Below are 26,273 nucleotides of genomic sequence, written 5' to 3'. Positions count from 1 at the left end.
GCTGTCATCACTACCCTCCTGACTGTTCTCCTCACTGTCTTCCTCTCTGTCAGACATGGTAGCTGATGATGTAGGCCTACTACTTTCTCTCTGGTTGAGTCTGCGATTAGCTGCTTGCATCCACAAGTCAACAGCTGGGTTTGGGTCGAAAGTCTCTGTTGTCATCTTAGACAAGTGGATGTAATCAAATAAGTATGTGAACATAACCAATAACCTACCATAGCCAATAACAAATGAATGTAACTTATTTTATTTGTGTTGTTCATTCATATCTTATTTAAATGCATTGTTTTTGTTGTATCTCTCCAGTTTTAAAGGATATTTTTGGTTACTGTAAGCATTGGAATTATTTAAAACCTGTTTATCCCAATAATTATAAAGGAGTGCCTTGGAAATATGTGTTTACATAAATTGTGACCAAACTGTTTGAACTTAGACTAAAGTGAACTATCTAAACACTCAGAGTCCTTTACCTCACTGAGCTTTAGTATCAGCCTCTCAGTCTGACTGGAGAGGACTCTCCCTCCACATTATTGTAGACACATCTTCTTCTTATATCCGTTAGAGCAGCTAGCACCAGATTCTAATAACAACACCGGGCGGTGCGCCCTTCTCTCTCTCCCTCGCTCACTCGCACTTTGGCTGTGAGCTGCGGTTGCCAGATAAGCCAACATCCCCCATTTTCATCACTTACAGCGCCCATCGTACAGGGCAAATGAAACGTGTAACCGGGGTGAAAAGGGTGTTACATTTACTTAATTATGAATATTGTTACATCAAGGCCGAAAATTAGGATGAGCCCCAACGGTCAAAATGTTTTTTTCCCTCCCAGAACTGCCAGCGCAGCGCCTCCCCAGATCTGGCGCCCGAGGCGAACATCTAGCCAGCGCTACGGGCCGGCCCTGAGTTCATATGCAACTCGCAAATATCTTTCTCTCTCCTCTCTCCTCTCTCCTCTCTTTTCTCTTCTCTCTCTCCCTCAATTTTGGTACGCAAATGCACCTTTTTTCAAATGACCCGGTGCTCTTTTTTTGGCATGCGCACCTGCGCACCAGTTATGTGCAGCCCTGTTTATAACGCTGTGAGCATGGGTCTGCGGAGAGCATTTCTCCGCGATCCCAACGTAGTCCGAAAAACGTTAACCCATTTAAACAGCTATCAGTGGTAGATAGCTTGTTTGTTTTAAACATCATAAATACACAAACAACAATGAATACTTACAGGTTGTGTACCCGAATCTCCCGCTGGTCCAAACAAAGCAGGAGGTGTGTGTGTGTGTGTGTGTGTGTGTGTGTGTGTGTGTGTGTGTGTGTGTGTGTGTGTGTGTGTGTGTGTGTGTGTGTGTGTGTGTGTGTGTGTGTGTGTGTGTGTGTGTGTGTGTGTGTGTGTGTGTGTGTGTGTGGTGTGTGTGTGTGTGTGTGTGTGTGTGTGTGTGTGTGTGTGTGTGTGTGTGTGTGTGTGTGTGTGTGTGTGTGTGTGTGTGTGTGTGTGTGTGTGTGTGTGTGTGTGTGTGTGTGTGTGTGTGTGTGTGTGTGTGTGTGTGTGTGTGTGTGTGTGTGTGTGTGTGTGTGTGTGTGTGTGTGTGTGTGTGTGTGTGTGTGTGTGTGTGTTGCATGTAGCATGTATCAGCCGCATTTGTGTTGGCTTATCTGGCGCTCACAGCCAAAATGCGAGTGAGGGAGAGAGAGAAGGGCGCACCACCCGGTACCGGCGCTGTTGTTATTAGAATCTGGTGCTAGCTGCTCTAACGGATATAAGAAGAAGATGTTTCTACAATAATGTGGAGGGAGAGTCCTCTCCAGTCAGACTGATAATTACAGCTCAGTGAGGTAAAGGACTCTTTGAGTGTTTAGATAGTTCACTTTAGTCTAAGTTCAATCGGTTTGGTCACAATTTATCACCTTTATAATTATTGGGATAAACAGGTTTTAAATCATTCCAATGTATACTATAGGACAGTAACCAAAAATATACTTTAAAATTGGAGAGATAAAAAAAAATGCATAAATAAATATTACGGTAAAATAAGATACCACAACACAAATAAAATAAGTTACATTCATTTGTTATTGGCTATGGTAGGTTATTGGTTATGTTCACATACTTATTTGATTACATCCACTTGTCTAAGATGACAACAGAGACTTTCGACCCAAACCCAGCTGTTGACTTGTGGATGCAAGCAGCTAATCGCAGACTCAACCAGAGAGAAAGTAGTAGGCCTACATCATCAGCTACCATGTCTGACAGAGAGGAAGACAGTGAGGAGAACAGTCAGGAGGGTAGTGATGACAGCTTGTAGGATTACTGGTTGTGCTAATGTTGTCTTGTGTTCACCTCTGCATGTGTGTTCTGTGTTCACCTCTGCATGTGTGTTCAGTGCCGTGTGTCTGGCAAATAAAGACCCCCTCAAAAGTTACGGTTTATTTCATTTTAAGGATGAGCACCAAGCAACATCTCCAGGTGCTCCTTTGAGAACCAGGGCAAACAAGTTATGTGCACCCCTGAATATAATGTTTGTGTAGGATAATAAATATGACATATCGTTCTTCAGTGCCCTACGCTGTACATATCCGGCATGAATCGCTGAAAGGTTTTGGGAAGCTTTGTTTCGTGAAAGGCTGGCAGAGGGTGCGGCCATAGCTCTGGGACTCCAGCATGCTTTGACACACTCTTCACATAAATGAATTATTCCCTCATTTGTCTCTGCTTTAAACTCTTTTGTGCCAGAGGCTAGAGGAGAAGTTTGGAGAAGAGGAAAAGCAGAAGTTTGCGCATCCTCTGGTTATCAGACACCATGATGAGAGGGCACTGCGTTTGACGCATATCAATGCAAGTAGATTCTTTTAAAAATAAATGTAAATGGTTCGTATAACTGATTATTTTATTAGTTCACGTGGAAAAAGCAATTTTTGTTCAAAGCAGACTGGATAGTTTGAGTAATCTTGTTGCTATTCTGAATGTATTTGTATTAATGTGTTTATATGTGGCTCTTAGGTGGTTCAGGGTTTCGATCCAGCAGAGGTGGAGATATCAATGATGCGGCATTCTCCAGTGTGGCAGCTGATCCACTCTGTTGCTCAGCAGAGAAACAGCAACTCCTCCTGGATGGCCATCAAACAGCAGCTACAACATTACTGCACAGATGGTCAGAAACAGTTTAAGGAATTATTATAATCTGTTTGTCAGTCTTTGTTTCTTCTGAAAAAAGATATTGATTGATCAGCTTCAAAGGGATATTAACAAGTTATCCCACAGATGTTGTTTCATGGCTGGAGGTGGAGCGTTTGGTTCATCGGAGTGTGTTTGAGAGTATGCCACTGACCAGATTGGACAGTAAAGGTGTACTACTTAGGCCACCTGGACAACTGGGAACACTGAGACCAGCACAGGAACAGATAACTACATCAATCCCCTGGGACAACCCACTATCCTACTCTAAACAGCAGATTAATACCCTACGGACTAAAGGTAATTCAATTACTGTGATGATGTGATTTTAGTTTACAATTGTATTCAAGACTCTGAAACACACTATATCTCATTCAAAATTTTAACTTTAGGTTTCACCTTTCTCACGGAAAATCCTGGTAACACCGAGGTATTTTTCTATATGTTCTGTACTGTAAGTTTAAAATAAAATAAATAAATTGGGAGCTAGGAGAGGGGAGTAATATTCATTGAAGAAATCATGTGAAAAATAGGAATTATGCCTGCATTGATTGATCTAATCAAATGATACTATGCTCTCCTGTATCACAATATAGTTATTTGGTGAGGTTATAGCTTTTGTGCAGTAAGAATGACAAAACAACACAGAATTCTCCGGGAACCATCACCTTATCTTAGTGGAGAGGTGTGTGTGCCCCTGGGGGCTGTGTTGTCAGAAACATACTGTTCCTGGTAGGGTCTCCCAAGGCAAATTTGTCTCAGAATAACACCAATGTTGTGGGCTTCAGGGGAAGGATGGTTGGTGCATTCATCAACAACTAGAAGGAGATCTCCAACCTCCCGGAGTAGTGCTTTTTTTTTTCACAAACTGCACAAATTGCTGTTGGAGAAGGTTAGTAGACATCCAGGTTTTAATGTTGCGGAGGCAGTAGACTAATGACAGGGGAGGGAGCTGAGTCTACAGTTAGGGTGTTATGTTGGTTGAGGAAAAACTTCGGGGAACTCTTGAACCAACCTGCCCTCTATAGTAGAGGCAGAGCCAGAGGATGATGGGTGATCAACATCAATCTCTCTGGAGGAGGTCACTGAGGTAGTTAAACAACTCCACACTGGCAAAGCCCCATGGGTGGAGGAGACCCATCTAGAAATGCTTGAAGGCTCTGGGTGTTGAGGGACTGTCATGGTTGACAAGTCTCAGCATTGCGCGGAAGTCGGGGGCAGTACCAAAGGAGTGGACGACCGGGGTGGTGGTTCCCCTGTTCAAATTAGGGGATCAGAGGGTGTGTACCAACTATAGAGGCATCACACTTCTCGGTCTCCCTTGGAAAGTTAACTCTAAGGGTCTGGAAAGGATGGTCTGGCCGATAGACGGACCTCAGATTGAGGAGGAACAATGAAGATTCCGTCCTGGTCGTGGAAGTACGGACCAGCTTTTTACTCCTAAAAAGAGCCTGGGAGTATGCCTATCTCGTCTACGTGTTTTTTGTGGATTTTGTTGGACTTGTTTCCAGTGAGGGTTGGCCCTCACCAGAGATATGCTTCGTCACCAATCCTGCTTGTGATATTCATGGACAGGGTCTCAAGTTGTAGTCATGAAGGAGAGGGGCTGCAGTTTGTTGGGCTAGGGATTGCATCTCTGCCTTTTTGCAGATGACGTGGTTCTGTTGGCGTCATCGGTCTGAAACCTTCAGCAGTCATTGAACTCATTGGATGGTCTGTACCATGGTGACTAAGAGAGCACTGAGCCAGAAGGCAACGCTCGCTGTACCAATCCTCACCTATGTACATGAAAGATGGGTCATGACCAAAATAACGAGATCGCAAATACTAGCAGCCAAAATGGGTTTTCTCCGGAGGGTGGCTAGCATCCGCCTTAGTGATAAGGGGAGAAGTTCAGTCATCCTGGAGCGACTCAGAGTACAGCTGCTGCTCCCTCGCGTAGAAAGGAGCCAGTAGAGGTCATTTAGGCACCTAATAAGGATGCCACTTGGCCTTTTCCCTAGGGAGGTGTTCCAGGCACTTCCAGCTGGGAAGAGACTGAGGGTCAGACCCAGGACCAGGTGGAGGGATTATATCTCCATGCTAGTCTGGGAGCGCCTTGGAAACCCCCAGTCAGTTGGTTAATGTGGCCAGGGAAAGGGACGTTTAGGGCTCTCTGCTGGAACTGCTTCCCCCGCATCCCGACTCCGTATAAGCGGTGGAAAATGGATGGCTGGACAGAATTAATTTTCTCGTAAATGTGACTTTTTGAAAAATAACAAACTATTTAATCATAAAGTTGATACTTATTTATTGAAAATGTACGACTTTTATCTTGGGAATAATTTTTGCTGAATATTACCCCCCACTCCCGGCTCCTTAATTCTTTTTTTCTTTATAAACAATGACCATAACATTTTGTTGTAAGCAAATCCAAGTCTTCTCTTTTTTAAATGTTATAATACAAAAAAGTGACTATTGTTCTGATTTTTTGCCTGATCCATCCCTAGAAGATTAGAAGGGTCTGTTGCCAGCTGGATTTATGTGATATTCAGAGTTGTAGACTGAGGTCTCTGAAGGACTGGCACTATGCTGAACACCACAGTGCTTCCATCTTCCAACAGGTGAACACTTCAATCGTACCATGACATTCATATTTCAGCTAAAAACCCTAATTGTTGGATTGAAACCCTTCATATTCACTTTTTCTAAATGTGTAGGTACTGCAGTTAGCCTCCGAGGATTACTGCTGCTTGGACACCTTCAGAGGAAGTCATAACAACATCCTGTACATTTTCTGTCACAATCCAATGAGCCCTTATCGTCAGTGCAAGGAGTTCTGGGATGTAGCCCTTCACACTGATGTCAAGTTCAGGTCAGAATGCAAGGTCACATTTTCACACAGTGTTTGGTTGTTATTGGAATATTCATAATTATTTTTTTGTTCTTTTTACGTGAGGAAGAACACAAATAAATTCCCTTAACATTAGATTATACAGGAACAACATTTAGAAAATTGATCATATGTGGAGTGTTGTATGTATTTAAATATCATTGTTACCTTCTGATAGGAAGTACCGGGAGCATGTGGCAGAAAGCATTTCCGATTGGACAAAAGAGGAAGAATTAAAGAGAGAGACAATGCAACTCAGAAATGTCAGACCTGCTCAGGATCTGAGAGGTACCGAAGCTTGTCAACATAAAGCTTTGGTAACTATGCATTACCACCATACTAATATACGGATGGTTTTCTTCCTGGACCAGATGAAAAGTTGCCAGATTCTGCTGAGAGGGAGGACACACTGGACCCGGTCATCCGAACAGGCTCTCTAAAAGTTGGTATACAGAAACACATTCACTATAACAGTCGGCTCTGTACTGTCTTTTTTGATCAATGTTGTAACTTTTTTAGATAGACAAAATAGGATAGCTTAACAGTCGTCCAGCCTGCTTGATTTAAAATAATTGATGAATCATTCTGGGAGATGTGGTGCAATATCCCACATTAGCTTTAAAGTTAAGATTTAAATCTGGGGAGATTTTTATCATCAGATAGTTACAGAATCTCATACCCAAGCATTTTTTAAACAAACCACAAAATGTATTCCTCCATCTATTTTGTTTAACTGCTTATTCTAAGAGGGACGTGGATGGCTGGAGCTGATCCCAGCTGAAAAGGTCAGCAATGGTATGGAAATAACTGCATTCTTTGTATATTAAAATGTGTGTTATGATACAGGCCTGGAAGATAGAGCAGGAGCAGCTGAAGGAGGAAGAAATGAACAAGAAATCAAAGAAGGAGAATGCACCGAAAGGCCAACAGCAAAAAGAGGAGGCTATGTCGACTGACAACAAGAAAAGTAAAACGTTGCCCACTGCTAAGAAGAGCAGAGCAGGAAGCTCAGCCAGAACTAACATAGAGTCCAATAACACCACAGCGCCCCCTTGGGAGGAAAACAAAGAACTGCATACGTCAGCGGAGCCTTTCAAAGTGAGGGCACACTCAGTAAACCATTAAGCAAAACATATATAGTGGCCAGCGTGCACATCTCATTACAGAGAGATGTTACAAAATAGTTCGGGTAACGTGTTTGAGTGTGATTGTGTAGGATTTCACAGGCTATAACATGGATGGAAAGTTGATCCGTGTTGCAGGTCGTCTCCAGAACCTTTTCCCTTCAGATGGAGGACACATCAGCGTGGAGAATATCAGCTATGTTGAAGGTATTTACAAAAGTCGAGGTTGTAGAGGAAGCTCCAACAACATTACTTTGCAGTGCTGCGTAATTTAAAAAATATTGACATTGTTAGGGGTTTTGCGAAAAGCAAAGTGCTACTCAGCTATTCCTTGCTGGATAAGTGCATTGTCCACATGTGTTTTATTCTGTTTTCACTCCAGGTTCCACCCTAATGAAACTGGCTGTGAAGAAGGATGGACATTATTTCTGCACACACATCAACCAAGTTGTTTTTGATCTAGTGAAACCTCTCCCTCAGCCCCAAGACAAAGAAACCAATGGCGGAAAAGGTACAGATGGTATTCCTACTCCAGACAGTAGGCCTGTTTGGACATTTAAAATTATTTTGATCCAGTGGTGTAAGGTGTAATCTAACAAAGTACATTTACTGAAGTACTGTATTTGAGTACACATTTGAGGTGATTTACTCAAATATCTCTATTTCCTGCAACTTTTGTTAAAAAACAAAAAAATATATTTAAAAAGTCTCAGCTGGAAAACACATCATCCTAAACTGAACATGTTTGTCCTGAATAAACCATGAACAGTAGACAATTGTGCTGCTAAATCAACACTCAAGTACTTTCAGTACATTGTAATGATGAAACGTACGTGCTGATGAACGTCCCTCTTTGTGTGCCTGTGTGTTTGTCCTTTTCAGTGTCAGAGCCTGTACAGCCTGTGAAAAGAGTGACACAGGGCTCCCTCTCAGCTGTCTTAGACAATGGAATTCATCTCTCATACAGTTTCTACGGTCCAACAGGAGAATATAGAGGTATTCATTTGTATTGTAATATTTCAAGCTTTACTTAAAATTGAAAATAATTTGAATATGGTCCCTCTCAGTGCTTTGAATATTCCTGTTATAGAGAACCGCAGTGACGCATCCTAAAACCCGGAAGTAAACTTCTTCCGGTTCCTTCGTCAAAAAGCAATGAGATTTCTCAATAAGATTTTGGAAAATAGCTCGAAACAAGGTCTGTGGTTGACACACATTTAAGAGAGGGATCACGTTTTGTTCAGCCGGATAATCTCCACATGTCTACCCTACTTTTATAAATTTCGAATCATAAATCTATTCGCCTGAAGCAAAATGCTAACGTTATGCTATAAACGAACTACAAGCGAGAACAGCAGGGTCGCACGACTTCAACGTCACGCCAACTTAAGATCGTTTCAAATAACTTTCGCGCGTTGGCATATTTTAACAAAGCGTTTCATTTTAGAAACTGAATTTAACTAGAAGTCATGGCTGTGTCAATTACCAGTCTGATATCGTTTTACAAAGATGTCAGGGCTAGTATGAGGGACAAGGTTTATAGAGTGTCGGTGAGTAGTGATAGCAAGAGTACCGTTAACCTCGAGTTAATTTATTCACATTAGTGACATTAATTCCCATCATCAAATCCATTTTATGTGTCACATGAAATCTTTATTACAAATATTACACACCAGAAAACACTGAAATATCCATGAAATAAACATACAGTAGGCTATAAACAATTAAAGGGATAATTGGGAAGGCATTACAAATGTAAATATATTTTAAATAATAAAACAATCCCACCACCACAGGTATCTACAGGAGAAGAGGGAATTCTCTCCACAAAATGTGAATGCCCACGTGGAGAATGGAAATTCAGTCATGCGGCTGCATTAGCCATCTTTGCCATCCACAATTTCAGCTGCACTGGAAGAAGCAGTGGAAGAAGCCAAAGGCAGCTAAACTTAAGCATTCAGTGGAGGAGCTATTTCCTCCAACCAATAACTCATTTAACCCGCTGACAAGAGAGCCCACCTCCGAAGATCGTGACTGGCTGAGGAACAGACTCGGGGGCAGGTTCTCAGGAATTTCTTGGCTTCTCTCCCCCGAGCCAGAAGAGGAACACTACAGCTTGGAAACACTTACTGTTCCTGAAATTATCAAATCTGTTGGGCATCAGGGACCTGAGGCAATTGTGGCAAGCATGGCATTGTCTGAGAAGCAACAGAGGGCAATTCAGGTGGCTACCACTGGTCAGCAAACCAACCCAAACTGGCATTTGTTCAGGAAAGGAAGGTTGACTGACAGCAACTTTGGAGCTGTCCTGAGGTCAAAGCGTGTGACTGCTTCCCTTATTGCCAGGGTGCTAGGGCAACAACAGGCCCTTGATGGTGTTTTGTCTGTACAGTGGGGGACTATGAATGAATGCAACCCAGATGCAGGTCCATGAGTCAGGTTTGTGGCTCTCCCAATCAGGATTGTTGGGGGCATCTCCAGATGGTGTGGTAGGGCCTTTCGCTGTGCTGGAGGTAAAGTGTCCCTGCGGAGCCAGGGAAATGACAATTATACCTCATTCACACCAACACAACTCCGTTCAAGCTCCGTGCTAGTGCTTTTCAGGTTCAGAACCTGTTCTTCGGTTTAGCTCCGGCTCTTTTTACACCGCCCAGAGTCCGACTGTTGCTGCGTAATTGCGTCATCGTTTGCGTCATGACGTAACCGTTTGCGTGCCTGCTTCATAAAGCCAAACCGCGCGGAAACCCCTCACAGCTCACACCGACAACAACAACAATGGCCGATTGTGCTCCAGTTTCCTCTGTACCTCTTCGGAAGACCAGATTCCCAGTAGGTAGCTGGTCTCTTCAGTGGACCACTGCTGCTTGTTAAGTTTCTCCATCGTTGTGTACAAACTGGATAAAACGGGGCTTTTTGTTGTTGTTCAGGAGTTGATCCTGCCCCTGCCCCCGCCTCAACGTAAGCGTGACGTATGTGGTGCTTTTGCTCTAGCCGGACAATTTTTTGGTGCTTGAAACGAACCGGATTCCGGAGCTAAGAGGCTGCTCCACTGCGGTGTGAACAGGAAAACCCGGTGCTTTTCAAGCTCCAGCTCCGAACCGGCCCTGAAACACTGTTGGTGTGAATGAGGTATTAGTGAAGCATTGCAAATCAAGGGCTTCTGTGTCAGTAAGGAAGGAGAAACATTCAGCCTGCGTGAGGAACATCCTTACTGGCACCAAGTGCAAGGTCAGCTTCACCTCACTGCAAGAGAGACTTGCTACTCTGTGGTCTGGACTACGAAAGACAGTGTCATCATTCCGATAGCCCAAGATTACAATTGGCAGCCTAACCTGTTGGCTCTTGAGGACTTTTTCAAGGCCCACATGCTTCCAAAGCTGGCACTGCCGAAATAATCACCTTTGTCACTTGTGGTTATTTTCTGAAAAAGACAGAAAAACAAAAAGGCATATTAATTTACTTGTTCTGAGTTCAGAGAGCACTGCTGTTAAAATTAAATAATGTTTTTAGAGAAAACTCAGCTTCAGGATGTTATGGTTTCCCCTTTGAAGATCTTTCTTGTAGCTGCTGCGATCCTTGTTTGAGTCGTTCATATGTTCGATGAAAAAGATCATAAATCTATCATTTTCAAATATAGTACTTTTAAGAAATTGTGAATCGTTTTTAATTTACATTTACTCGCCTTTGCAATGTTGTGGTTGTTAGAGTGTTAGGTTTCTGACTACAGAGAATAACATATTTACAAAATAATATTTCTTAATTAAAAAAGGCAGTCCATGCAGAAAACTATTGTGGTTTCTTGATTCAAGCCTGCCTTTGAATCCCAAATCACAAACCATTATTTGGAGTAACGTTTTTGATAGAGAAAGACAGAAAACAAACATGAGCCTACCCCGAGAGGCCAGACTTTTAAAGGTAAGAAGACAGTTTAAAGATTTATATTTGCGGATATTATCAGCACATCTGAGTCAAATTAACATGTGTATTAAACAGAACCTAAATAAAAGAAATAAAATGCACCCAGTGAAAAGACATAGTTTGAGTGTAATGATGAACTCAAAATGTAAAACAAAGTATAATAATAATAATACATTTTATTTATATAGCACTTTTCTACAACTCAAAGACGCTTTACTGTATGAGGGAGGGTAGACAAACAAGGACAGGCAAACAAATAAATATAGTAAAATAAACAGAAAAGACAGTCAAGAGGAAGTTGATTGAGAGGGGGGAGGGGGGCTTATGGGTAGACAGAGTTGAAAAGATGCGTATGAAACATATGTGTTTACATGTGAAAAGACACTATTTTTCTGCCACCTCTTTTATGAGAGGACGTTGGAAGTTCACTAGTGCGCAACATACCTGCACCAGTTTATCTGCGAAGGGCCTCAGGTGAGATGGAATGAACTTTAGGATCCTAAATTCTTTCAAACGAGCATTTGCTCTCTCGACGTGAATCCTATTTTGTGCGATAAGCTTTGAAGCCTGTGCTTCGCTGTGTGTCAGTTGGCCATGACAGAGGAATGGGGGAATGTTGACAGTGACTCCTTCAGGAAGAATGTTCTGGATTAAGAATCCCTTGTCAGCCAACATTAGATCTCCAGGTTTGAAATGCTGAAGAACACCAGAATCCCGTACTATTTCTTTGTCACTTGTTGATCCTGGGTATAGTTTGCTGCAGTATGTGATCACAGCATTTGGTGCTACCCCGAGCAGTAGTTTGAAGGAGTGCATGCCACGGTAAGCAGAGTAGGTCTCTTTCTGGATATCCATTTGCTTGGGGATAGCAATGTTGATGTCCGTACAATCCACTATCATTCTGCAGTTTTGGATGTGCCGAAATGAAGAAGGCAAGCTGGTTTTATTTTCCCCCCGACTGGGAACAGTACTCATTATGTCCTTAAAAAGTAATTTGTGGAGAACCTCTATAAATGTTACAATCACATTTCTGAGTGCATTCACCGCAGTGAAAGAGTGCAGCCAGATGAAGGTGTGTGTAATTATGACGCAATTTCATGAGGGTCATGAAAACTTGGTCTTCAAGACTCAGTGCTTTGGGGAACCAACCTTCTGGGTATGTAATGGAACCCTCAAAACGAGCAACATACTCACACAGCACTGAATGTGTCTCTATCTGGCAATCCTGTCGCCATCCGAAGAACCTTTAAACTCAGATGAGAGGCAGAATACTTGTCACGGCAGTAACTCACCACAACAACCTTGGACTCCTCTAGCTGGATCTCTAGCTGCATTATGTGTCTTTGCTGAGATTGAAGTTTTTCTTCTACCGTGGTTGCTTGCTCCTCTGCATTCTCAGATGTGGTTGAGGATCTTCATTAGCAGCCGCCTGTGTTGATAGACCTGCTTCCTCCTCAGTCATTAGACACGCAGCTTCTTCCTCCATTCCATCAATTATCCCTCTCAGACAGTAGGAATGCTCTTCTACATTCTGTGCTTCAAATGAAACAGGCCTTTTTCTCTTTTGTAAAGGAAAATGACAGCTGCAGATGCGGGAACAGGCATTGGGCTTCCTCTCAGCTCGTCTGTTGGGAAGATATAAAATATTAGTTTCATGGAAGTCACACCGTCACATATAAGAGCATTAAGACATACAGTACATAGGCTAAAAAACAAAACATCTAAAGATATAACCTTGCACTTTGATAAGTCTCTTGAACATTTTCACTATTTTGACATTTTTATAGATCAAAATTGAACTAAAGAAATAAATGGTAGATTAGACTTGTCATATAAGCCACACAGGTTTTAATAGGATTTATTCATTATCTTTACTTATGTTGCGGTCTTTTCAGCAGCGCCATCTCTAAAGCGGCGATACAGTCACTACCCATCATTTAAATTTCACCGTGACATGTGTGAGGGAATAATTTTAGCTTTACTTAAGAGATTTTACCTTTCGGCTTGTTGACGTTTTACGACCAAGCCGAAGTCTGTTATCTGTCTTAAGGAATGGGAAGTGTCAGCTTTTACTGCCATTGTCAGTTTTATGACTGGTCAACTCTCGGTCCCAAGAGCCATAGAGTCAGATAAAGTGATTCAGTGCTTCCAGGTGTTCATAGATGCCTTCCCCAATGTGTGGGTTGACTCCCTGTAAACTGATTAAAAGGTCTACTGAGATGAGAGGCTGATTCAGATTTGACATGGCAAACCACCGTGCAGTCAGAACCTTTGACTGTGTGACTTGTGATGTGAATTTCTCCGGCCGATGCTTGCAATAAACTGCCAGTGTTTGACATCAGAACTCCTGCTCGTCCTGTGTCTCCTTCATGAGTCGGTGACTCCCACTGCATTGCTACACAGAAGTTTCCTCCACAACATGGACAAAAATGTAACGTCAGCTTACCTAATAGCACGAATCCAGACTCTCCTTTGGAAAACATTAGCCGGGAAACGATAGAACGAGCACGTTTCATGCAAAGACCTGTGGCTGCAACCCGGAGCAAAGCAACAAACCATTGCGTAGCTAACTAGTAGCGCTAGCTTTAGCTAACGTTAGCTAACAAAACGAACTGCCGAGTACAATTGGAAAACACTGGTAATTAATTATTCTATAATTTGTAAAATTACGGTGTTAAAAACGACAATTTCAAAAATACAGATTCTAATGGTCAGATATAGATATACAGATACTAAAGGTAATACAGATACTAAAGATAGGCAGGTACTTAATTTCAAGCAGAACACGGGGGAAAACAAACTTAGCGGGAGTGTTTACGTGTTCGGTGTAATGACGTACAACGGCCTCGACAACTTCTGTAGTCCTATTCAGCCACTCGGTAACAACCATCGTTTTTCAGACACGTAAACTCTTCAAAAATCACCAGCGGGGTCACTGCTGATGTATTTAATGTCGTAGAACAAAACGTGATCTATCTCTTCAATTTGTGTCAAACACAGACCTTATTTCGAGCTATTTTCCAAAACCCTATTGAGAAAATGCATTGCTTTTTGACGAAGGAACCGAAAGTGGTAAAAATGCTAACTTACTTCCAGGTTTTAGGATGCGTCACTGCGGTTCTCTGGCCCCGTCTCAGGTCGGTTAAATGGAATCCTTGCGTCCCTCACTTGCGTCGTTTCCCTGCGTCTCTCCCACCAGGGAAGCATGGAGAGACGCAAGGAAACCACGAGAAGCAGGGAAATTAGTTTTAAGAGCAATGGGACGTCCTTTCCTCCGGAGCGTCCACGTGACGTCCGTCTGTGATGACGCTGCACAGCTGATCGTCTGACAGCAGCTCTGTCCCCGTTGTTTCCACACACACCCCCGCCTCTGTTAGTACACATTTACTGACACAAACATTTGTATCATCTGTTGTAGACCCAAATAAATCAAATCAAATAAGAACTCATTCTCAAAAAAGATAAACGCCATTCTTAAAATGTATAAACGAACAATAGTTAGATTAATATTGATTAGAGTGCACAATAGAAATAAAAGAATTGAGAGAAGAAAAAGAGATATGTTATCTATCAAAACCCAGTTAGATTAACATTCATTGGATTGCACACTTTGTTTGTTTGTTTGTTTGTTTGGATATGTAGCACGTTAACATTTTAATAGCACTTAATGACTGACTGAATGGAAATGACAATAAATGAAAATGTAAAACGAAAAAAGCGATCATGAAAATGTTTCCAACAAATGAATAAAATGATTTTTGACCACTTTGTTGTTCAGATATATCACATATTTGTAACTAAATGATACATGAATTGAAACAAAACACGGTATAAACTGAGGAGTGACTCCCGTGAGGTTCATGTATTTTCTTCACTCCGCTGGGAAACTGCTCTCATGTCAAGAAGCATCAGATCAGTGCATGCACTGCATCGTCCAATCAGTGAGCGATACACAGTAAGGGGGCGGGGCGAGTGTCTGAGGATTTCATCGAAGGATGGTCTAGTGATTCCTCGGTTATCGCTCCTCGATCCTCGATCCTCGGTCCTCCGGCAGAAATAAGAGCCATGGGACGGTACTCAAGATGGCGCGGACAAATCAACTTCCGGTGAGACCGAGGAGCGAGGAAATGAAAATAGTCGACCTGAGACGGGGACTCTATTGTGTCTTGATTAAACAAAGGGTTGAATTGACTTCCATTTTGGCAGTATTAACTGTTTCTGTTTGGTGATATCCTAGTGAGTCCTCAGGAGACCACAGAAGGAGGGGCTCCAGACACCGGCACCTTTGTCCCCAACCCTCCCCCATCCTCCACTTACCGCTCTAAGGGGACAGATCTGGACCCGGTTCCCTCCAAGACACACAGCGCTGCCAGACCTCCACTGTCCCAGGTTCCACAAACTCACAAGAAGGCACACATTAATACAGTGACGGAAATACGATTTTAAACAAAGGCTTATCAATGGCTTACATTTTTTTTAATAACAATACCTTTATCTTATTATGTATTCAATTCAAACCAATGTCTGGTCTGACAGTCCATGTTTACATACACAACCTTTTAACCATAAGAATTCAAGTTAAATTGGTCTCCAGACTCAATATGAAATAGTAACAACCATCTTGGGCGAAATGACCTATAGTTTGTATCTTGTGCTACATGTGAAGATTATATTGCTTTTATTATTGTATTGGTCATAACCTATGTTTGTGGTTGATTGTAATCTAAGGTGTGTGAAGGTCAGACAGTATTGCCATCGAGTCCATTCAACAGTCTCAGCCTGTCTGTACCTAACGGTCTGCTGCTGCAGTTCCTGCGAGAGGATGCACAAGGTCAGGGTTGCACTTTTTCTGAAAAGTATACACGAACAGACAAAGGTGTGTGTATTCTCACAAGTGTAGTTTTATAAAACTGCATGTGTAACGATGAAGTGAGAAGAAGTGAAATAGCCCTGCCACTGGTAGTGATTGCACCCGGGGAGAAATCGAATTTGATTGATAATTAAGTGGCTTTAATTTAAAAAAAAAGTTTTAATGCATTCTGTGTATTCCATTTAAATTATTTGAGACTCAACCTGCAGATAGTGATTTGTGTTCAAATTAAGGCTGTCAAAATTATCGCGTTAACGGCGGTAATTAATTTTTTGAATTAATTGCGTTAAAATATTTAACGCATTTAACGCATGTGCAGAATCGCCCGCCCCATACATCCCACCAGTGGCAGCGCCAGGGTTTGGCTGGGGTAGGCTACACCCATACCAAGAAATGGCTTAGCCCCATCATGAAAAATGATGTTAAAGTAAGCAAAATAAAGTCTGCCAACTCGCGCGGAGTAAATTGCACAGACAGCAGTTAGTAAGATTGATTTCAGTAGCCACTTATCTGGAAATACCGAAGACCAGAAACGGTTTTGAAAACTTTTGTCACGTAGTTATCGTCTTCTCAATAGAACATCTTTGATAATGTCTTCTGGCCAATCAGAATCAAGATAACGGTGTGGTGTTGTTGCAGGAAGTCCCGACGGAGAATACTTTTAACTTACGCAGGTTATGTGCGTAATCTGAAATGCGTACCGTTACTTGTGTCACAAAGTGCATTTGCATACCGACGTACTTGTGAAGCTTTTCCAAAAGGCGGTTAGATCACCGGACGACAGAGTCGGTCTCCGTGTGCACAGACAGGGCTGCTGTTAACGTCGGTCTGTACAACGGAATTGTGCCAAAACTACGCCAACCGGCTGCGGAGGGAGACTCCCCCCCCTTCACTGGAGCACTGCGCTAAAACAGCTGATCACAACGTTCACACTCTGTGGTCACAAAGTACTCCACTAGGCCCCCCCCCCCCCCGTCGACTTTCCTGAAGTACTCCACTAGGCCCCCCCCCCCCGTCGACTTTCCTGAAGTACTCCCCCGTTGATAGAAATCAACACGTAATGAATTAAGACCCCACGGTTTGATGACTGATAGGTGTGTGGGTTGTCTTTCATTTAGACACTCAGAAAAATGTTATAATAAACATAGATACTGTATGTTAAATGGATATATCCGCCTTCTTTCATTTATCTTTCCATTCCCACAACAATATACATAAAGAAATGGCATATTTTGGACATAGTTCGAATGGTGATTAATCATGATTCATTAATTTTTAAGCTGTGATTAATCTGATTAAAAATTGTAATCGTTTGACAGCCCTACTTAAAATGTGAGTTTATATATTCCATACATTCTGTATTCCCATCACTCGCTGGAAAATATTTATTACATGATTTATTTGTATATGTGTGTCCAGGAGTGTCCTCAGAGGAGCAGGGTATGTTGGTGAAACAGAGCTTTCCTCTTCATGGTGAAGGAGTTGTTGGGCAGCTTCAGGACGCTTCCCTCTCCAAAGAACTGTCCCGCATTGTCACCAGCCAGGGAGCTGTGATCCGAATCATGAGAGACGGGTCTACAGAGGTAAACATTGTGCACACATGTATGACTTCTTATTTGACAATGTATGACCTGAACTTCTTTTACGACACACACACACTCAACACTCAAATCATATGTGCACTGCAGGTTCTATTTGCTGATGGCTCAGTCAGCTTCAGCCAGGATTCTGGTCCGGTGTGGGTTCCTGATTCTGAAGTTGAGGAAGAAAACATGTCTCAAGAAACTAAGGACAGAAAGAAAGGTTAGAGTGCAGCACCACTGAATAGAAAACACTTTGATAATCACTGAGCACAGGATAAACCCAAACTTTGTATGTTTTATGTGTGTCTACACAGAGCCGAGCTCAGAGAAGGAGGCTGGTGGTCAGAGAGGTTTTTGGTTAACAACGAGTCCGTCTGGGGCTCGCATCTACACTGTGGGGACAACACACCAACACAAACCCACCACGCCTCTCCTCGCCTTCAAGGCCACAGACCCCATCACCCATGACGTAAGAGAGCAGTACCTAGAAGTTTAGGTTTTCAGTTTCCTTTTTTTCGATGAATATAGATGTTAATTTCAGTAATGGGCATAGATTGTTTCAAGGAGGTGCTCCTCTGTCAATACATCCAATCTGTTTCTTATGTCAACATAATTGTTCGAGCATCTTTGCGTGTGTTGCTTCGTCAGGTGATGCTGAGCCGCGAGGATCTGGTGGTTTCAGTCCAGAACTCCGACGGATCTTTAAGTGTAGAACATGCAGACGGAACCAGGATCACTAGCCTGTACCAACACAGACCACCAAGCACACCACAGCACACACTGCTGCACACAGGTGACCAGAATATACATACAGCATATTCACATTAAAATGTACTTAATCTTTAAATTAAGGTTATTGTTTTGATCTGACCTGAGTCCATGTGTCTGTTACTTTCCAGGGGAGCAGCATGAGACCCTTAAATCAACCACTGAATCTGAGTGTGTGTGTGTCACGCGCTGTGCTGACAGCATTTCTGAAAATATTCAGGATGCTGTTGACAACGGTGAAGACATTAGCAGCAACAGTGCAAGGATAGCGTGTGACAAGGAGGGTGGGACTGAGTGTGAGCATGTGTGTGATAAAAGAGAAAGTAGTGTGTATAAGGACGGTGAGGAGAGTGTGTTTGCGGAAGATACTGTGGCTGGCAATGGTAAGAGTAGTGCATGTGAAAGCAATAAGGACAGTGTGTCTGCCAAGGAGCGGGTGGTGCTGGTGGAGAAGGAGGGCTGCTGCACAGTGGTGATGTACCCAGAGCGACACATGGCTCACGTCTTCTTAGCAGATGGGACTGTAATCACTGGGAACAACCAAGGAGCATATGAGGTGGGTAGTAAAAGACAAATAACACATCTATTTTTAATGTTATGGTGGGAATTGTATATGTTTTTCTGAAATGTTTTTTTAACATTTAAACTGCAAACATTGCCAGACAATTCTTCGAAAATTATAATTATGATTAACTATAGCGAGGTTTGCATATAAGCTTTTTGGGTATATCTTTAGTAATAATAATGGTCCACTAGTAACATCCCTCAAACTTACTTTATAATATTTGGCCCTGTGTGTAGTGCTACAGGGGAAGAATGATCGCTTTTTAAAGGTCCCATGTCATGGTCATTTCTACTGATCATAATTCCATTGTTGAGGTATACTAAAATAGATTTATACTGTGCAATTTTCCAAACTCACATTGGTTTCTCATACAGCTTCTCTGTGAAGTATGTGTATTCACCGGTATTCACTCTCTGTCCTAAATGGCTTGTTGGAGCTCGCCCCCCCCCTCCCTGTGAGCCCAGTGTGCTCTGATTGGTCAAGCGATGTGCAGCTCGTGAGGCTGTGAGCCTCACGAGCAGCTGCACGTCGCTTGACCAGTGAGGAGCTGCTGTAGCAGACAGGGCTTCCGTGTCGGCGAAACAAATACAGCAAGAACAAGCAAAACTCATCCTGAGCACACACAAACACTCACAGCCGAAGTAAAAACAATAAGTGTGGCTTGATAGTGAGTAAGAAAAAGGTTTATAACGCTGTGAGCATGGGTCTGCGGAGAGCATTTATCCGCGATCCCAACTTAGCAGTCCGAAAAACGTTTACCCATTTAAACAGTCGTGGTAGATACCTTGTTTGTTTTAAACATCATAAATACACAAACAACAATGAATACTTACAGGTTGTGTACCCGAATCTCCCGCTGGTCCAAACAAAGTAGGAACAGCATCGTTCTTCAGTGTCCTACGCTGTACATATCATCCGGCATGAATCGCTGAAAGGTTTGGGAAGCTTTGTTTCGGGAAAGGCTGGCAGAGGGTGCGGCCATAGCTCTGGGCGTGGCTACTGGGTATCCCTACGTAGCGATACCCAGGAAGAAAATGAGAAATCTCCAACGAGGCGCTTTGGGGAGGTCTTTTCTGTGATAGAGTTTTACTCGCTACAGGGTGTACTTTGAGGGTTTTTGACTCTGCAGACCGTTTACATGCATAAAAACCTTCATAACACACAAGGGGCCGGGTATTAACCAGGAAAAGCATGACATGGGACCTTTAAACAAAAACAAATAATCCTATTTCAGGGCGTGTTTTTTTTGTTGCAAGATAGATGGATATGGATGTATGCCGTACTTTACTGCTTTTAAGAAGATTGACAATCACACTGATTTACATGTTTGATTATTTGTGTTTCCAAGGTGTTTCCATCCAGTGGGGGGCTCCTACAGATCCAAAGTGATGGGAAATGTGTGTACTCGTCCGACCCCCTTGTAACCCCCAGTCCAATGGGTGGCACTCCAACAAACCAATCAGGAAGCTACACCATGAGTCATACAGACATAGTGGCCTGTGATGTTACAGACCCCGATGGAAACCACTTTCAGGTCAGGATTATAGGAAGATGTAAAGATGTGAAGTAAGGAGGCGTGTGGCGCAGTGGATTAGTGCATTGGTGTTCGGATCAGGGGGGCACAGCTTCAAACCCCACTGCAGTCAGCATGTCGTTGTCAGTGTGTCCCTGGGAAAGACACTTCACTCCAATTTGCTCCTGTGGGGATTGTCCACAGTATTGAGTATGTAAGTCGCTTTGGATAAAAGCGTCTAACAAGTAACACGTAATGTAATGTAAGGCCACATATTGGCTGTGGAGACAGCCTCATATAAAACATATTTGAAAAACAACTGTCCTTCTCAGATTCTCTGATAATAAATAAAGTCATTAAATATTCTCTGAACTTTGCATGTGTGTTAAAGGTGATGGAAGATGGACAGGTATTAGTGTTGGACTATATCCCTGCTCCAAGCACACTTAAAGAGGATGAGGAGGAGGAGCCAGAGGAGGAGGACAGAGAAAGGGCCAGGATACATGTTCAACACAGAGAACATTGTCCCAGGTGGGCCTGAATTTGTATTAATTGTTATCCCTTTAATGTTGCTATTGGTATAAAATGATATGTATTCTGCCTTAATACATTATCAGTAGTGATAAGGTGATATTTAAGTATTATTATTGTACTGCTTTTGTGGATGATAATGTCAGAGGAACATCGTGTTATGTTGCAGGCTGTTTCTGGTGCATGAGGACGGCTCTGGTACTGAACTGCTGAGCTCTCAGACCGTTGAGGAGCTGCTCTACCAGGCTTACTCTGACCCCACCATCGCACTGCTGAAGGAGCCATTGCCGGACACACAAGGTGCCCTGTTCAATATCTATAACACCAAGAAATAACTAAAGAATAACTTTAGGCAGCGGATTCACTTAGAACTGTTTCATTATCTATCCAAATTGTAGTACAACTATATAATATGTAACTTCTCAATATTACATTACATTTGTAAAAATAAGTGGCCCTATCTTATTTTTTGTTGATACTAACATTTTTCAAAATGCCTACCAATTTTCAAACCTAGAAAAATCTGTCATTTTAATCAAGATAATGGTCCATTATGTTGGTTACTTGCAATGGTGTTGTATCCCCTTTGACCAAAATTCAAAAGGGAAGGTTATGCAAATCTCCAGAATATAATCTGAAGTTTTGTTCTTTTACAGATGAGTTTGGCATCACCATCCTTAAGCCTAGCCATCAGAGCGTGTGGTCCCAGTGGTTGCTAGGGAAACAGAACCCGGACATCACCCCTCCCAACCTCAAAAACCGCAGCTGGCATGATTTCCCTCAAACAGAGGTACAGGTGTGAAAATATACATGTATTATACATCTACACACAGAAAAACAAGATACTCAACACACTCTCTTTTCCAGAGAGTGAGCCCAGGTCCTCCGTTTGGTACCCGCATGGGTCGAGGTTTGTTTCTGAGAGAGAGGTCCGCTGGTTCAGCAGCACAGCGTCAACCCGCCAGGAGCAGCCCTAAAGTCCTGGAGACGAGGGAGCTGTACCAGCACCGACCAATCACCACACCACTCAGAAATACTGTGGACTCACGACTGAAGGTAAAACAGACCAATGTCCCTGGTATCTATAATATACTGTCAATACTTTCCAATTGCTGTTATGTGTAGGTGGTATTTTAACCTTCTGGATTCCCCTATAATTGTTGTGTTTAATGCTTGAGTTTTAAACAGAGTCTACAGGTCTGTTTTCTCAGGCAGATCAAAAAGAATATCTGGTCACCTGGAAAAGTGATTTCTGGCATGGTCAAAGAAAGGCCTCGAAACTTCACACTGTGATACTACTGCTTTGAAAAAGTTGAAATGTGTCTGTGACTGCAGGATTACCTAGAGAGTTTGATGGAGACGGAGCAGCGTTTAGAGGAGATGAAGGTCAAAGACCCTCGCACTGAGGAGGAGAGCGCTCATGCCAGCGATCTGCTCAGTCTGGTCCTGGTCTGTGCACACAAACACACACAGACACAAGTTATAGTACTACAAAAGAATGTTATCGCCATTGTCTTTCCCCAATGAACACAGAAAATATACAAATAATGTATTAAATGATTTACATGATATTTATATAAATCATTTCTTATGCATGTTAAAGTCTTTTGCAGAAGAAGATACTGGAGGTCACACCTTTGACAAGAGGACTTCAGGTGGGAAAAAGCCGTTTTGTAGGCTATGTTTAGAACAATATATATTCAGTTGAGTCCAAAGAAATAAAATGTTCATTTGCAGTGCCTTGGTTAACTTTCTTTTTACAGTTAAGCTAATATTTTCAAAGCTAACAAAATAACAAGGAATAACAATGAGAACAATTCTAAAATGTATTGGATGGCTGCATTAGATTTGTTGTCCGAGCATCAGGTACTAGCTTGACATGCAATTACATTTGAGGTTTTCAAGTCTAATATTTAGTAGTTTGAGGGAAGTACATGTAAATGCCAAAGGTATGTTTCTTCCATTATTCTTCTGTATGTTTCCACAGAGGAGATAGCCAACCTGTACAGCCAAGGAGTCGGAGCTCCAGTTGAGCAGTCGGATGTGTCAAGAGACACAGTCACAGTAGCTAATGAGAGGTAGAAGACATTACAATGCCATGCATGAACAGATAAGGTTACAGTCTTTAAAGTAAATGGTCCATGTATTGTATATAACAAAAAGTATGTGTATGTAAAATCCTCTTTAATCTCTTCTCCGATCTAGTTTTATAAATGGCAAAGAGTCTACATGGACTGAAAGACTTGCACAGCACAGGTAAACACAGGCTTCTTCTCACACTGTTTTATACCCACCTTGACGTTAAGTAGCTTATCAAGTTCAAAGTCTTAAAGTCTGATTATCTTTATAGCACTGCGATAACTTTAAAATAAGATATTTACGAGCTGTACTTACTACACATCCCACTATACTGTATTTGCCTCTGTGTGTGTTTCAGACAGGAGAAGTGTGAGGATGAGGCTTATAGAAAGTCTCTGAGGACAAACAGCATTGTTCCTTTTTTCTACCCAGAAAATATCCAATTATATCAGGTACTGTATGTGTTCACATCAATGCATACACCGAAGTACATTTTCTTTAACTATTGTGGCAGCATTATTATGAAAAATCCTTCAAGCTAAACACACATCAATTCACCTTTTCTCACATGAAAAACGCACAACATGTTTGTTTTCCAGGAGCTTCTCCAGCACCAAACACCAGACATGAGGAGTCTGTCCATGGGCCTCCCTCCGATCCCCCGCTCAGACAGTGCTGAAGACTTCCTGAAAGACGCCCCACAGGAGAACAGTAGGTTATTATACTGTCAGCATTCACCAACAGCTACTGACATGAAACTCATTTTAAAGGAGTCCTGTTGGGAATCTGTACAAAGAAACGGTAGCTAAATAGATATTTTCCACGGCAGACAATTTGGCTTGTCTTAGAAGGAAAGAACATCCGTATCAATAAGTGAATGAAAAAGAGTGCATTCATTCAAATGAAGATACAGTCAAATGCATACTGTGTTATATATCGTGTTTTTATTTGCAGTCCCACGACCCTTAAACCCAACACCCTCTCAATCTGCAAGGTAATAAAGAGAATGTTATAAACTGTTCTTGAATCACAAAACATCAGTTGATTTTCTTCCTCATACATTGTTTGTCTAAATAATGTTTCCATTTGCTCTAAGTCATGCAGCAGGAAGTGAGAGGAGGCTTAAGGAAAGACCCAGCAACCCCACGCCTCACAGTGCTGGTTTGTTTTTCTTTTCTTTTATATATTGTTTTTTTGTGTCAAATGCAGGCGGAATGACTTCAAATGACTATTTTAAGATTAGCAAGAAGCACGGGGAACAGCATAATCAATCAGGAAATACATCTGAATATATCAGGGACATTTTGAGGTCATAGTCTGAATTATATTTCATGCGTCATCGGGCAACAAAGTGCATTAAACTGTCGCATTTTCTCACTGGTATGGTGCAAATACCTACATTGCTAGAAAAGAAAAAAACAAATTCATGTTCTAAATAGGACTAAAGATTTATATTTTCTATCAGGTATAAACAGTATATTATGTGTCAACAAGTTATGTAACATTACTTGTATGTTGGTTGGAAATGTATTTGAATTGATGATTAATAGCTGCTTGCATCTCAACGCCTCCTTCAATTCACAGTCATTGATTTGCAGATTATTTCTAAATGGGTTGTGATGCAGGTCATGGGCATTTAGATCAATGCCTGAAGGACCATGTTTCTATGTATCCAGGGGAACGCAGTGTGAGGGGTTCACCTGGGCAAAGCAAGTCGGTTCAGCTGGATGTGACTGGAAAACTCAGAAGGACTAAAGTCAGACTCCCAACCTCTATCCTCACCTCTAAACCTCGCAGCATACCAAATCAACAGGTAGCCAATCATTCCCAAAATCTATTCTATTATACATTATTATATATCTAGACACCTACATGCTCCCCTCTCTCTGTGTCACACGCACTGTCACACATCACTCTATCCCAGTTCCTATCAGTGGAGGAGCCGGTGAGGAGGAAGTGTCGGACTATTTCTCTGACTGATCCGAGTGTCATAGCAAGGGGATTCCAGCTGCTCCCCTCCACTGTTGACTTTGGCACTCTGCAGGAGGGCACCTCCTCTGCAATTACTGTGGTGATGAAGAACGTGGGTGCTGACACTTGCAGGTAAGACACCAGATGGACTAGGAAATAATCAAAATAAGTATTAGTTTATTAGTTTAGTTTCAGCATTATAATTAGCAGGGTGTCAGAGATTTAAAAAAAAGTTCTCTGGTGAGGTACAGGAGAGTCTTGTGTCACCTTCAAATCTAAAGGGAAAACATTCACCTGCAGCTATTTTTTGTTTCGATCTCTCCCTCTGCAAGGTTCCATGTGAAACAGCCTCCTGCTGCTACAGGCCTCCGTGTCATCTACAACCCTGGGCCTGTGAGTTTCCAGCTGGGTGTAATGATTAAATGTGTTAAAGGAGCCACATTGTAAGAAGTGTGTGTGTGTGTCCAGGTGGCTGCAGGTCTGCATGTTGAGCTGCAGGTTCAGCTGTTTGCCATGTGTGCAGTCCAAGCAGGAGAGGAGGAGCCAAAGAAGAACCTCTCTGAAGATATCATCCTCCACACTGAGACAGACATCCTCTACCTGCCTGTCACTGCCAATATCCTCTCAATAAGTTGCTCACTTATTAAGAAACATTTAGATTGTTATCCTTAGTCATTAGAAACAAGTGTTTCCGCAAGCAAATATAGCAGCCAGAATTCTGCCTTTTTAGCATTGCTTTTACTTAATATGCAGGTGCTTTTGTTTAAATCAAGTTGACATCACTGGTGACATAAGGAAAATTCCTTTGAGAAAGCGGAATTAATGAATGTTAACGTGCAGTTGCTTTGAGATTCATCAAGTCTTGGTGGTCTTTATAGAAGATGTTCCTTAAATCATTTCACCCATCCTTCCTGAGAGATTATATGATGTTTGGCTCAAGGATCACAGCAGTACACACAACAAGAAAAGCTCGGGGGTCCGTCAGCTGTCTTCCAGCCTACCTGTAGGACCGGGGGCCGCACAGCTCCACAGACCAGCTGGGAACCTCTTCACCAGTCCTTCAGCAAACAAGGGTCTGTATCTAATAAAATAAACATAAATGTCAGATGTGGATATAAAGCAGTAACAATATCTGATCCAGTTTTTGTTTATACATTTCAGGACATCTCAATCGCACCACTCCTCTGTGAAGAATACTTATCAACATCCCATTTGATTCCTCATCATCCATATCACTCAGTTCTCTTCTTACTTCAACAGAAATGAAGTATTTATATGGATCTTTATGATGTTTCAAATAAAACTGTT

General features: G+C 42.2%; 1 protein-coding gene across 2 annotated transcripts in view; it reads left to right on the top strand.

Annotated features, from left to right (window-relative positions):
* Positions 1 to 26,250, top strand: part of spag17 (sperm associated antigen 17) — an 88,132-nt gene extending 61,882 nt beyond the window's left edge. For both annotated transcript variants that reach the window (XM_034225300.1, XM_034225216.1), the window contains exons 12-49: positions 2,731 to 2,832; positions 2,998 to 3,148; positions 3,259 to 3,471; positions 3,564 to 3,601; positions 5,661 to 5,774; positions 5,871 to 6,025; positions 6,222 to 6,331; positions 6,415 to 6,485; positions 6,890 to 7,141; positions 7,260 to 7,374; positions 7,550 to 7,678; positions 8,050 to 8,163; positions 15,323 to 15,474; positions 15,814 to 15,916; positions 17,375 to 17,538; positions 17,644 to 17,758; positions 17,853 to 18,007; positions 18,187 to 18,331; positions 18,438 to 18,862; positions 20,220 to 20,405; positions 20,776 to 20,915; positions 21,085 to 21,215; positions 21,572 to 21,705; positions 21,783 to 21,971; positions 22,251 to 22,364; positions 22,519 to 22,570; positions 22,903 to 22,993; positions 23,121 to 23,171; positions 23,353 to 23,446; positions 23,594 to 23,705; positions 23,949 to 23,988; positions 24,091 to 24,155; positions 24,671 to 24,807; positions 24,919 to 25,097; positions 25,298 to 25,358; positions 25,434 to 25,581; positions 25,868 to 26,038; positions 26,127 to 26,250. In XM_034225300.1, the coding sequence (XP_034081191.1) occupies positions 2,731 to 2,832; positions 2,998 to 3,148; positions 3,259 to 3,471; positions 3,564 to 3,601; positions 5,661 to 5,774; positions 5,871 to 6,025; positions 6,222 to 6,331; positions 6,415 to 6,485; positions 6,890 to 7,141; positions 7,260 to 7,374; positions 7,550 to 7,678; positions 8,050 to 8,163; positions 15,323 to 15,474; positions 15,814 to 15,916; positions 17,375 to 17,538; positions 17,644 to 17,758; positions 17,853 to 18,007; positions 18,187 to 18,331; positions 18,438 to 18,862; positions 20,220 to 20,405; positions 20,776 to 20,915; positions 21,085 to 21,215; positions 21,572 to 21,705; positions 21,783 to 21,971; positions 22,251 to 22,364; positions 22,519 to 22,570; positions 22,903 to 22,993; positions 23,121 to 23,171; positions 23,353 to 23,446; positions 23,594 to 23,705; positions 23,949 to 23,988; positions 24,091 to 24,155; positions 24,671 to 24,807; positions 24,919 to 25,097; positions 25,298 to 25,358; positions 25,434 to 25,581; positions 25,868 to 26,038; positions 26,127 to 26,155 (4,947 nt within the window). In that variant the 3' untranslated portion in view covers positions 26,156 to 26,250. The remainder of the gene's footprint in view (positions 1 to 2,730; positions 2,833 to 2,997; positions 3,149 to 3,258; positions 3,472 to 3,563; positions 3,602 to 5,660; positions 5,775 to 5,870; positions 6,026 to 6,221; positions 6,332 to 6,414; positions 6,486 to 6,889; positions 7,142 to 7,259; positions 7,375 to 7,549; positions 7,679 to 8,049; positions 8,164 to 15,322; positions 15,475 to 15,813; positions 15,917 to 17,374; positions 17,539 to 17,643; positions 17,759 to 17,852; positions 18,008 to 18,186; positions 18,332 to 18,437; positions 18,863 to 20,219; positions 20,406 to 20,775; positions 20,916 to 21,084; positions 21,216 to 21,571; positions 21,706 to 21,782; positions 21,972 to 22,250; positions 22,365 to 22,518; positions 22,571 to 22,902; positions 22,994 to 23,120; positions 23,172 to 23,352; positions 23,447 to 23,593; positions 23,706 to 23,948; positions 23,989 to 24,090; positions 24,156 to 24,670; positions 24,808 to 24,918; positions 25,098 to 25,297; positions 25,359 to 25,433; positions 25,582 to 25,867; positions 26,039 to 26,126) is intronic.
* The last annotated feature ends 23 nt before the right edge of the window (positions 26,251 to 26,273 follow it).

This window comes from Gymnodraco acuticeps, unplaced genomic scaffold (genome assembly GCF_902827175.1).
Source record: "Gymnodraco acuticeps unplaced genomic scaffold, fGymAcu1.1, whole genome shotgun sequence".
NCBI lineage: Eukaryota > Metazoa > Chordata > Actinopteri > Perciformes > Bathydraconidae > Gymnodraco > Gymnodraco acuticeps.
The sequence above is the reverse complement of the archived record's forward strand: the minus strand, read 5'-3'. Positions and strand labels throughout refer to the sequence as shown.